This window comes from Podarcis pityusensis, assembly GCF_964106645.2.
Source record: "Podarcis pityusensis genome assembly, chromosome: 15".
Classification (NCBI taxonomy): Eukaryota; Metazoa; Chordata; class Lepidosauria; order Squamata; family Lacertidae; genus Podarcis; species Podarcis pityusensis.
In genome coordinates this window covers 16,602,238-16,614,978 of record NC_138040.1, presented here as the reverse complement: position 1 = coordinate 16,614,978, position 12,741 = coordinate 16,602,238, and the positions used below count along the sequence as shown (strand labels likewise).

Below are 12,741 nucleotides of genomic sequence, written 5' to 3'. Positions count from 1 at the left end.
TTTTACAGGTTAACTGCGCTGTGAAGGGTCTTCCTTTTGTCTGTCCAATCCTGCTACGCGAAAGTACAATAATATATATATTATATACAGTATATAATATACACACGCACATACACACACACACACACACACACATGGTTGTTAGAGAGTTGGATTAGGACTTGGGAGAGATCAGGATTCAAATCCCCACTCGGCCATAGATCTCACTGGGGGTGCCTTTGAGGGCCAGCCACAGCCTCTCAGCCTAGCCTACCTTAGAGGGTTGTTGTGGGGACTAAAAGAAGAGGGTGAGGAGAAGCATGTGCACCATCTTGAGCTCCTTGGAGAAAAATGTGGGCTATAAATGCAATCAATCAAGCCTTCAGTGTCTTTGGAGCGTCCCACAGATTTCTCGTGTTACGAGAGGGGAAGGAAAGCCGTCCTCTGACCACACCACGCGTCATTTTATAAATGCCTCTGTCATGGCCCCCATTCCCCACACTACAATAATAATAAAGAACTCCAGTCGCTTTCCACTTCTCCTGGAGAACGAGGGCGCCCCTGAGCATGTGCCGTGCGCCCGTCCTCCCCGTCCTGACCAGTGGTAGAAACGCCGCCCTCGCGGTTTTCCAGGCTTCGCGCCTTTTCATTCATTCCAGGGTTCGTTCATTCATTCCTTCCCTCCTCCGCGGGTTCGGAGGCGGCGGCAGCCAATCACGGCCGCATTCTGGAACTCCGCCCCCGTTGCCGCGATCCCGCGTTACCCGTCCCCATGGCGACGGGTTTGTTGCTCAGCGCTTCAGCTTTTGATGCTTCGAGCGCGCGCGCCGACGACGAGAGCTGCTGCTGCTGCTGCGGAAAGGTGATCTGGCTTCTTAAACCTTAATCCTCTTCGCTGTCTTCTTTCGGTCTAGGTTTAGAGCCCTCAGGGTTTTTGCAAGCAGGCGATCCAGTGCCAAAGAGGGGCTGCGCGCTGGGATCCTAAATCCCCGCCACCCCACCCCCCAATCTGAGCTGAAAGCGGCGCCGTCCAAGCCTCTCCCCTCTCCCAAGCAACGGAGGGTGGTCCTGGTAGGCGGCGCCAGAGGGAGGTGTGAGCAAGCCCCCCCCCCAAAAAAACCAAGGAACTCGCCCCCCTATTTCAGAACTGCTGGTATTAATAGGCTGTCGTTTTTTCTTCCTTGCTCTCCTAGAAATATACTTGCCCCTTCTGTGCCCCCCTTTGTAACACAGAAGTGATCTGCCAACAGGCCTGGTGCTTGAAGCCAGACTGTATTTAGAATGTATGTGCAGGAAAAACTCAGTCTTGAGCCAATTTGATAGAGAGGAGGCTCCCTGGCTGAATCAGGAATCCTGCTCTGATCATGAAGACCTGCTTTTTCTCTGAGAATGTGACTTACTTTTTATGCCTGTGTAAAACTAAGGTGAAGGAAGGCCTCTCTATAAACTCAGGGCTGGCAAGGGGAGAGCAGGTACAAATTTTTGGTAGTTCGGAAGGGGGGTCTGGACCTCGAATATCTTGCATATGCTTTATGTAACACACACACACACTTCTGAATAATGGCTTGTGTACTTGTACCATGGACTGAGCGTTTCCGACTCTGTACAAACATTTGCTTCTGCACTTTGACAGTATGACACTGCTGCGAAATGCAATCACATTTGTAGGTTTTCGTAAGTGAACCCCCTGCTGATAACAGCAAAATTGTGGGGTGATGCACACTGCGCTACACCCACGTTTAACATTTGAAGCGTATGGTTATAGTACAGTGGTACCTCGGGTTATTAACTTAATTCGTTCTGGAGGTCTGTTCTTAACTTGAAACTATTCTTAACCTGATTAACTTTAGCTAATGGGGCCTCCCGCTGCCACTGCGCCTCCAGTGGGCGATTTCTGCTCTCATCCTGAAGCAAAGTTCTTAACCCGAAGTACCGTACTATTTCTGGGTTAGCGGAGTCTGTAACCTGACGCGTCTGTAACCCAAGGTACCACTGTATTGAGATTAGTCATTAGGATATTAACATTCTCAACAGGTAACAAATATTAACATACTTATCATTAACCGAGATCACACATTTCTTTTATATCCTGTGTAATGCTTTTTAGGTGGTTCATTCATGCATTCATTCCCTCTTCCTTGGGTTCCGAAGTGGCAGCAGCCAATCGCAGCCACATTCTGGAGCCCCTCCTCCGTGCCCGCATTACCTGTTCCCATGGCAATGAAGGTTTTTTTAGCTGGTTGGGACCCCGAACCATTTTTTTCACTGGGGCCAAACCTGCTCTCAGTAGACCTGTATCAGCCTGTGTAACCTATATTCTGGTGGACTCTGCTTTGCGGGGTTCCCCAGCGGCTGCTGTTGTTCTGACCAAGTAAAGTTGTCTTAAACACTACAAGTGGTGTAGTTAATTGAAGAAAATCCAGTTCTCCTCCTCCTCTTCCTCCGTCTGAATCTCCTTCTCCAGGTGCTGAACTGCCCTCTCTCCCTGAAGGACCTTCCTGAGAAGGGAGCATGGCCAAGCTCCTGCAAACACCCCCCAAGTTCCTGCCCCCCGAGTGGCACATCGCCAACAAGGCCCAGTACAGCAGCGCAGAGGCTGAGAGGTGCCGCTCTGAGCGCTTGTTGGACGAGAGCCAGCGTCTAGTGGATGAAATCGAGAGGACCACCCAGAAGACCCAAAGCGATGTCAATAAGAGGATAGGTAGGTTGGGGTGGGGTTGTCTGTGGAGGAGGCTTGGTTTCTGCTGGGGAGAAGGGTCAGTTCACTGGCCTCCCTTGGGCCTCCCTACAAAAGGTGGAATCTTCTTGGGGGTCCCTATCTCCACCCCCATCGTTCAGCCCGGACACTGAGATCCAGCGCCGAGGGCCTTCTGGCGGTTCCCTCATTGCGAAAAGTGAGGTTACAGGGAACCAGACAGAGGGCCTTCTCGGTAGTGGCGCCCGCCCTGTGGCGCCCTTCAGATGTGAAAGAAATAAGTAGCTATCTTATCTTTAAAAGACATCTGAAGGCAGCCCTGTTTAGGGAAGTTTTTAATATTTTAATATTTAATGCTGTATTGTTTTTAACATTTGATTGGAAGCCGCCCAGAGTGGCTGGGGAACTCAGCCAGATGGGCGGGGTATAAATAATAAATTATTATATCTCACCCTGAACTGACTGCTGAGTCAGGCAAAAGGCCCATAATTCCTAGCATTCTGTCTTCAGCAGTGGACAGCTGCTCATTTCACCCTTTGGAAGCCAAGGAGTATTGACTCACTGGCCTGTAGACCCAGAGGGTGATCTAGTCCAGTCTGATTCCACACCTTCATCTGTAGCCATGAGGTTTAGTTGCTTATTTGTGTGTTTTTAAAAAGCAATCACAAAGCACGGGTTTTCTCTAAGTTGAGCCCAGAGGCCCCGCCACCGCCAGAGGCCTTGGTGCTGTGGGCTTCTCCCCTGGGCGTCACCTGGCTCCCTCTCTTCCCGCAGAGCAGAGGCTCGAGGAGATAAAGTTCTGGAAGCAGCAACTGGATGACAAACTCGACCAGCTTGTGAAGGAGACGGAGGTGCTGCTGTCGTTCAAGACGCGGCTGGAAAAGGCACTGGAAAATTTCAAGCAGCCGCTTTGCATCTCTCAGCAGTGTCTCCTGAACCGGTGAGGACGTGGGAATATATTGGGGGCATTATTCTGGCCTCTCCCAAGTGGAATCATAGAACTGCAGAGATGGAAGGGAGTCAGTGGGTCATATAGTCCAATCCTCTGCACTGCAGGCCACTGGGGCATCTGGGGGGGGGGCACTATGAGAATGGGATGCTGGACTAAATGGGCCATTGGCCTGATCCAGCAGGACTCTTCTTATGCTCTTAATGCTTAATACAGCCAGTGTGGTGTAGTGGTTAAGAGCGGTGGACTCGTAATCTGGTGAACCGGGTTCGCTTCCCCGCTCCTCCACATGCACCTGCTGGGTGACCTTGGGCCAGTCACACTTCTCTGAAGTCTCTCAGCCCCACTCACCTCACAGAGTGTTTGTTGTGGGGGAGGAAGGGAAAGGAGAATGTTAGCCACTTTGAGACTCCCTAGGGTAGTGATAAAGCGGGATATCAAATCCAAACTCCTCCTCTTCTTCTCCTCCTCCTCCTCCTTTCCTCTTTTTTTCTGCTCCAGGGAGAGGCGCGTTGGGATTGACCTGGTCCATGATGAGGTGGAACAGGAACTGATCAAGGAAGTCGAGGTCCTTCAGGGAGTCGTCGCTCTACTAGAGAGGACGCTGGAGCAAGCCATTGAGCAAGTCAGGTATTGGGGGGGGGGACACATTGGGGGACAGGCAGAGAGTGGGGAGAAGAGAGTGGGGATTCTGGAGAGTATGTGGGCAGGGCTGGAAAAGTGTGTGTGTGTGTATACAGCTATTCCCAGGATGTGTGGATGGGTTGCAGGTGGAACAATCTCCTTCAGTATTGTCTACTCTGCAGGTGAAAGACAGATAATAAATTTAATAACAGCAAGCAGTGATGATACTTCTGTTCCACACCTGATCACCACTGCAGCCTGGCATTGCCTTCCGCCCCCTTTCTGCCCCATTCTCTTCCCCATCCAACAGCTGATTTTCCTCTTCCAGGCTCAACCGCTCCGCCAAGTACAACCTGGAGCAGGACCTGAAGGACAAATACACTGCCTTTAACATCGACAACTATTGCTCCAACCTCAACAACAACACGCCGGATATCAGATGCGCCCAGAATGTCCTGAAGGTCGAGGAGAAGTGAGTCTCATGATGGGTTGAGGAGGAGGGTGGCAGGTGCACAACGGGGGCAGCTGAACTCTTATGGAGCTCGCTTCACTTCAACAATGTGTGGGGCAAGGAGAGAGTTGCCCCATGTGGGAACAGATGGGGTCGGCAGTTCTTTGGGGCAGCAATGGAATTGGCTTCCCAAAAAAGGTTCTGCTGCTTTCTGCCCTCTGTTGCCCAGGTGGTATTGACCAGGTGACATAACCTCAGGCTCTTTCTACCCGCCTTCCAATTGTTGTTGCTGGCATCTGTCTGTCTCGAGACAATGGAGTGTGCCTCTGCGGGTGAAGTCAAACTGCTGTGTTAGCAGCAGCAAAGTGAACTCGCAGGGGTGCAAGGCTGGGCAGTGTGTATGGAGCTCCTGGGCTGCCCAGACAACAAGACCCCCTCTCGACCTTGCTGATGTGGTTCAAAGGAAAGCAGAGCAATGTTTGGTACCAGCTTGGCTGCAAGGAGTTGTTGGAAGGAGGCATACAAGGCACATCTTAAGGACTCCGGATTTGTGTAGGGTTTTCTCCTTAGCCTTTCCTTCTCCCCAAGATTTCCCACAATCTGGTGGAATCATAATGTAACTGCAGCCTCTTTGCCCGCTGCTGCCCTCTGGTAAGGGCTAGACAGGTGTGTACACCCTGACCAGCTGTGGGAATGTGTGTGTCTCCCTCCAGGAGGAAACACCTGAAATTGCAGCTCTCAAACTGCAGTGTCAGTCCCCCGCAAAATAAACAAAGTGTCTGTTGATTGCTGAGTAGATTAACACCATGCACCATCAGATTAATTCTTTTGATAAGGACAAACTAGTACCGTACCCACAAACACAGGAAAGTGCCTTATGCTGCATCAGGACCGTTGGTCCTTTCGGTTAGTGTTGTCTACCCTGACTGGCAGCAGTGCTGGCTTTCCAGGGTTTCAGACTGAGGGCATTCTAAGCCCTATGTGGAGATGTTGCCAATGGGGATTGTCCCTTGGGCCTTCCATTGCAAGGCGGATGCTGTTCCATACTTCTTCCCCAAGGACAGAGGCTGACGTGGGCACCCCACACATAAGCACACACACACACACACACAATCTCTCTCTGCCTGTTTTGAAGGAGGCACCAACTTTTATGCTTTGGAAAACCCTGAGCAGAAGACAGCTGGGACCATATTCCTTCTTCAGAGGCAGAGCCACATCAGAGTTCCACATGGATTCATCGCCCCAATTCCTTAGAGAGAAAATCTTGTTGAATCATAGAATCATAGAGTTGGAAGAGACCACAAGGGCCATCGAGTCCAACCCCCTGCCAAGCAGGAAACACCATCAGAGCACTCCTGACATATGGTTGTCAAGCCTCTGCTTAAAGACCTCCAAAGAAGGAGACTCCACCACACTCCTTGGCAGCAAATTCCACTGTCGAACAGCTCTTACTGTCAGGAAGTTCTTCCTAATGTTTAGGTGGAATCTTCTTTCTTGTAGCTTGGATCCATTGCTCCGTGTCCGCTTCTCTGGAGCAGCAGAAAACAACCTTTCTCCCTCCTCTATGTGACATCCTTTTATATATTTGAACATGGCTATCATATCACCCCTTAACCTCCTCTTCTCCAGGCTAAACATGCCCAGCTCCCTTAGCCGTTCCTCATAAGGCATCGTTTCCAGGCCTTTGACCATTTTGGTTGCCCTCCTCTGGACACGTTCCAGTTTGTCAGTGTCCTTCTTGAGCTGTGGTGCCCAGAACTGGACACAGTACTCCAGGTGAGGTCTGACCAGAGCAGAATACAGTGGCACTATTACTTCCCTTGATCTAGATGCTATACTCCTATTGATGAGGCCCAGAATTGCATTGGCTTTTTTATTTATTTTTTATTTTTTTTATAAAATGTTTATTAGGATTTTACAATAAACATAGGTTTAACAAACTAAAAAGAAAACATAGCCAGAAAAAGAAAAAAGATAACAAGAAAAATACAAAAAATTACCAAAAAAAAAAAAATCCTAGAAGAGAAGAAAAAAAAAAGGAAATACAAAATACAAAAAACAGATGGCTTAAAAAAAAAATTAAAGAAAAATCCATTTTTCAATATCTTTAGGCTCATTTACTTATTTCCTTGACCTCCTCACACCTCCCCTTTTTGTATTCCCGTTTACAAAATCCTTTCAGCAAATCCTTACCCTCTTTCATTTATCTTTACTCTGTGACTTAACCTATTATAACTATATATTTTTGTCCATATGACTATCTGTATTTGCATATTCTTTTTAACCTTATTACCAAAACCACTTATTTTCAATCCAACATCATTTTAACATTCATTAATTTTACAGTATTTCTGCAAATAGTCTTTAAATTTCTTCCAATCTTCTTCCACCAACTCTTCTCCCTGGTCTCGGATTCTGCCAGTCATTTCCGCCAATTCCATATAGTCCATCACCTTCATCTGCCATTCTTCCAGAGTGGGTAAATCTTGTGTCTTCCAATACTTTGCAATGAGTATTCTTGCTGCTGTTGTTGCATACATAAAGAGAGTTCTATCCTTCTTTGACACCAATTGGCCGACTATGCCCAGGAGAAAGGTCTCTGGTTTCTTCAAGAAGGTATATTTAAATACCTTTTTTAATTCATTATAAATCATCTCCCAGAAAGCCTTAATCCTTGGGCACGTCCACCACAGGTGAAAGAATGTACCTTCAGTTTCTTTACATTTCCAACATTTATTATCGGGTAAGTGATAGATTTTTGCAAGCTTGACTGGGGTCATGTACCACCTGTATATCATTTTCATAATATTCTCTCTTAGGGCATTGCATGCCGTAAATTTTATACCTGTGGTCCACAACTGTTCCCAGTCAGCAAACATAATGTTATGTCCAACGTCCTGTGCCCATTTAATCATAGCAGATTTAACCGTCTCGTCCTGAGTGCTCCATTTTAACAGCAAGTTATACATTCTTGAAAGTATCTTTGTTTTAGGATCTAACAGTTCTGTTTCCAACTTTGATTTTTCCACCTGGAAGCCATTTTTTTTGTCTAAATTATAAGCCTCTCTTATTTGATAATAATGAAGCCAGTCTTGCACTTTATCTTTTAGTTTCTCAGAATTGCATTGGCTTTTTTAGCTGCCGCGTCACACTGTTGGCTCATGTCAAGTTTGTGGTCAACCAAGACTCCTAGATCCTTTTCACATGTACTGCTCTCAAGCCAGGTGTCACCCATCTTGTATTTGTGCCTCTCATTTTTTTTGCCCAAGTGCAATACTTTACATTTCTCCCTGTTAAAATTCATCTTGTTTGTTTTTGCCCAGATCTCTAATCTGTCAAGGTCATTTTGAAGTGTGATCCTGTCCTCTGGGGTGTTAGCCACCCCTCCCAGTTTGGTGTCATCTGCAAATTTGATCAGGATGCCCTTGAGTCCATCATCCAAGTCGTTGATAAAGATGTTGAATAAGACGGGGCCAGAAACAGTATTGTTTCAGAAACAATACTGTTTATTTAGTGTTATAAGGGGGGAAAAAACCCTGCTCCTTTCCCCTTATGGGGTACCCAAAAGCCCGTGTAGAGTCCTTATGTAGGTCCTCTATCGGTAGGAGAAAAATAACAGAGGCCAATCAGAGAATATTGAGAAGCAAAGCAGCTAGTAAGCATGATCTTTATTAAACTGTTGCAACAGGGTGCTCACCCCACCCCCACGAAGGAGGGAGGAGGAACCCAGAACATTGGTGTGCAAGCTCTTATATAGAAATTGCTTCCCCTGTAGCTCAGTACCACCCCCCTAAAACATCATATATACATCTACAGCAGAAAACCTGTCTGCCAGGATACCTGATAATGGTCACTGATTGCTTTTACCTGGGCATCCTGGCCATTCTTTTGTGATGGTAAATGCTCAGTTCCTGAATCAAGGTCACAGGCTCACCCTATTCATACACAAATGTGCCCTTAAGGCAGGATTTGTGAGCACAGAGACAATGGGGTTTTCCCATTTCATTCCTTTTTGCAGAGAAACATTTGAGGTCAATTTGGGAGAGTCAAAATGGTTTCAGGACTGTTTTCCTGTACTGTTTCAGACATGTGGTTTATATATTTATGTATGTTTTTGCCTGGTACATTTATGAACATTTATTTTATATCTTAGACCTCATAATTCTCATAACATTTAGCATCACTGGGACCACCACCACCACCCCCGAACCTCTCTCCCCTTCCTGAGCCTGAAGATTTAGGGCAGGCCAGCTAGTAGTGACCCCCCCCACTTCCCTCCCCCTCTCTCATTTCCCCGGCAGTTCGGTGAGCCCCGAAGAATGGGAGGATTTCTCGAACATGAATGTGGAAAAGGCCGACCAACAGCGCAACAACTCCCTAGCGCTGAGGGCCCTGATCGACAGCATACTCTCCCAGGCGGCCAGTGACTTGCGCAAGCAGATCAACACCGTCAACGTCGCCTTCCGGAACCGGCTGAAGGAGACCAAGAGCGCTAAGGCCAAACTGGAGGACCACCTGGACAAGGTAAGGACTGGACCGGCAGCAGCGAAAGCTCCATCTGGTCACCACTTAGCCTGGTGGTTCCCTAAGTGAGTAGTAGCACCCCTGGGGGGGCAGTGGAATTCCCTAGGGGGGCAATGGAGGTGTCAGTATCAGACTCTGAAGAGGTGGCATCACATTACTGGATTGAGTGCATCTGTTTTCATTAAATGATATCGTTTTAATATGTGCAATTGCTACAGTTTTTCTTCTTTTACTGTGTTATTGTCTTCCATAGTGGGTTGTGTAAACCACTGTTCTGAATACAGTGGTACCTCTGGTTGTGAATGGGATACGTTCCAGAGGCCCATTCGCAACATGAAAAGAGCGCAACCCGCAGCTGCGCGTCTGCGCACACGCGGGTTGCAATCCGCCACATGCGTGTGACGTCATTTTGCGCTTCTGCGCATGCGAGAGCGGCGAAACCCGGAAGTAACCCTTTCCGGTACTTCCGGGTCGCCACAGGACATAACCTGAAAGAACATAACATGAGGTATGACTGTAATGCTTTTCATAGGGTAGGGAGGAGTTGATGGAACAAAGGGGGCAAACCGCCGGTTTATCTTTTCCATCCCATCACCATGTTTAGGGCTTTTGTGTGGCATCGGGGTACAGTGTCACACTAGGGGAGATCAAGCAATGATTCCCCGCTCAGCCATGAAGCTCACTGGGTGACCCTGAGCCACTCACTGCTTCTCAGCCTTACCTGCCCCACAGGGGTGTTGTGGGCATTTAACAGGGAAGTGGAGAACAATGTATACCACCCTTGGAGAAAAAGGTAGCGTGCAATTGCAATAAACAAATAAAATTACATAAACTACCTATGTCAATCCTGGGGAAGGCAGCATGTCTGATGCCTATCAGGGCTCTGAACTCCCCCAAGCCAGCTTTCCACTCTTTTAAACTGCAGTGCTCAGGTTTTAGCAATGGGCTTGGTTGAGAGGCACGGCACCTCCTTTCAAGGATCAATCCACAAAGATAATCCCCATGTAGGGATGGCAAAGGGACGCAGGTGGCGCTGTGGGTTAAACCGCAGAGCTTAGGACTTGCCAATCAGAAGGTTGGCGGTTCGAATCCCCGCGATGGGGTAAGCTCCTGTTGCTCGGTCCCTGCTCCTGCCAACCCAGCAGTTTGAAAGTACGTCAAAGTGCAAGTAGATAAATAGGTACCGTGCGCTGCTCTGGTTCTTCAGAAGTGGCTTAGTCATGCTGGCCACATGACTCAGAAGCTGTACGCCGGCTCCCTCGACCAATAAAGCGAGATGAGCACCGCAACCCCAGAGTCGGCCACGACTGGACCTAATGGTCAGGGGTCCCTTTACCTTTTAGGGATGGCAAAGAATTCCTGTAGCACCTCTGAGGCCGGCTGCACTGTGGACCAGTGTTGGAGTTTCAGGTCCAGAGGTCATAGATTTGCTCTCCAGACACCTCACCCCAGTTGTATCCTAATGGGCTGCCTTTTATGTGAATGGGGGGGGGGGGAGAAGAGGAGAGGAGACTGAGAGGCGGTACAATAGCCACCTTCAAATATATGAAGGGTCAGCACATAGAGAGGATGGAGCAAGCTTGCTTTCTGCTGCTTCAGAGGGGAGGACTCAGGCCAATGGATTCACACTACAAGGAAGGAGGGTCCGACTAAACATTAGGAAGAAGTTTCCAACATTAAGAGATGGTGGAGCATCTTGGAAGGTGGTGGGCTCTCCTTCCTTGGCAGTTTTCCCGCAGAGGTTGGATGGCTGTCTGTCAGGAATCAGGACTAGATATCCCTTGGGGAACCCTTCCAACTCTACAATTCTAGGATTCTATGCTCTGACTTAGCTGGGGCAGCAGAGAGGGGAAGTGGCGAGTTGGTCCTCCGAGATCTTCCTGCCCTGCTCCTGACTCCGCCCTGCTTCTGCTTGAAGGTGATGGAGCAGGTCAGTGCTCAGGAGAAGAACATTGACTCCCTGAAGAAAGCCATCTTGGACAAGGAGGGGCCGGCCAAGGTGGCCCAGACCCGCCTGGAGACAAGGACCCACCGGCCCAATGTGGAGCTCTGCCGGGACAAGGCGCAATACCGGCTGATGCGGGAGGTGCACGAGATCAACCACAACATCCAGAGGCAAGTAAAACAGCTGCAGGGCCAGGCCCACCCCAGAGCTCTCCCTGGCAGGTAGCAGCACCCTCCTTGCTCCGAAGCAGCAGCCAGGAGTGGGTGGGTGGGTGCTGCCTTGCAAAGGGTGCACTTTGTGGTTCCTCAGCAGGGGGCCTTGAAGTACCCAGGCTTATACATTTGACTGATGTTTTAATGTATTTTCCCCAGGAACTCAAAGGGACTGAGCAGGGCCTGATTCTAGTGGGGCGAGAGGGAGGGCGGGCCCAGGTAGCAGTGCACCACCTCCTTACCTGCCTTCCTGGCAAACGGAGCTAAGTTATGCAAAGCAACCAAATTCACATGCATGTTCTCGTGGCCTTCCAACGTAGCTGGAAGTTGGAAAATCCAGCACGGATAAAAGAAAGGACCTTCTCAGACAGCTCATAGTTGAAACTATGGAACTCCCTTCCAAAGGAGCAAGAGTGATGGCCACAAGCCGAGATGGCTTTGAAAGAGGATTGGACAAATTAACAGAGGGACGAGAGGGCTACTGATGGCTATTAGCCACGATGGCTGTGCTCTGCCTGCAAAGTCACAGGCAACAATGCTTCTGGGTACCAGTTGCTGGAAGCCACAAGAGGGGAGAGAAGGCTCTTGCACTCAGGTCCTGCTTGTGGCTTGCCTTCGGGGCATCTGGTTGACCAAGGGATGCTGGATGAGACGTCTGATCCAGCAGGTCCTTAATTTTTTATGGAACCTCCAGGTGTAGGGGCAGTCTATCTCAATTCCCAGGCTGTTAGAGATATTTAGCTACTGTGAGAACAGGATGTTGGGCTACACGGGCCTTTGGCCGGAACCAGCAGGTTCTTCTCATGCGAATTTGGTGGTTTCCCATAATTCTCAAGTGGAATGTTGGGCGTTATGCTCCCATCAGTCTGTGGGCAAATGTATTCACCCGCAGGTGTCAAGATGGATAGAGAGATAATTTATTACGGTCAAAGACCATCTCAGATGGAGAGTTCTGGTGGGGCCAGGAGCAAGGAGGGTCTGCTTGCCCTATTTAGTCCCCCTCAGAGGCCCGTGACCCTCTTTCCCTCTGCTCCTCCGTTACAGGCTGAAGGAGACCCTGGCCCAGGCCGACGCCGAGCTGAAAGGCCTGAACCGCCGCCAGCTGTCTCTGGAGGAGGAGATCCAAGTCAAAGCAAACACCATCTACATCGATGAGGTCCTCTGCATGCAGATGAGAGAGTCCATTGCCATCAACAACTTCTGACCTCGCAGCAGCGCTGGTGCAGTCTCTGCGCTCCACAGACCCCCCCCCCTACACAACCCCGAATGGACACAAAGGGGCTCAAATCGCTTTAAACTTTATATGCGACAATAAAGTAGAAGCCGAGGGTTCCTTGTAAGCCACCTCTCCCCATTGTAACA

General features: G+C 49.0%; 1 protein-coding gene across 2 annotated transcripts; it reads left to right on the top strand.

Moving 5' to 3' along the window:
- The first annotated feature begins 818 nt into the window (after nt 1-818).
- On the top strand, nt 819-12,719 carry TEKT1 (tektin 1). Of its 2 annotated transcripts, none has more exons than XM_080983633.1 (8): nt 819-841; nt 2,471-2,680; nt 3,449-3,614; nt 4,125-4,253; nt 4,576-4,719; nt 9,000-9,222; nt 11,141-11,337; nt 12,424-12,719. In XM_080983633.1, the coding sequence occupies exons 2-8, from the start codon at nt 2,491-2,493 to the stop codon at nt 12,581-12,583; spliced, it is 1,209 nt and encodes a 402-aa protein (XP_080839759.1). In that variant the 5' UTR covers nt 819-841; nt 2,471-2,490; the 3' UTR covers nt 12,584-12,719. The 2 variants fall into 2 exon arrangements, with proteins under 2 accessions (XP_080839759.1, XP_080839758.1); XM_080983632.1 differs by having other exon boundaries at nt 2,444-2,680.
- Nucleotides 12,720-12,741: the final 22 nt, after the last annotated feature.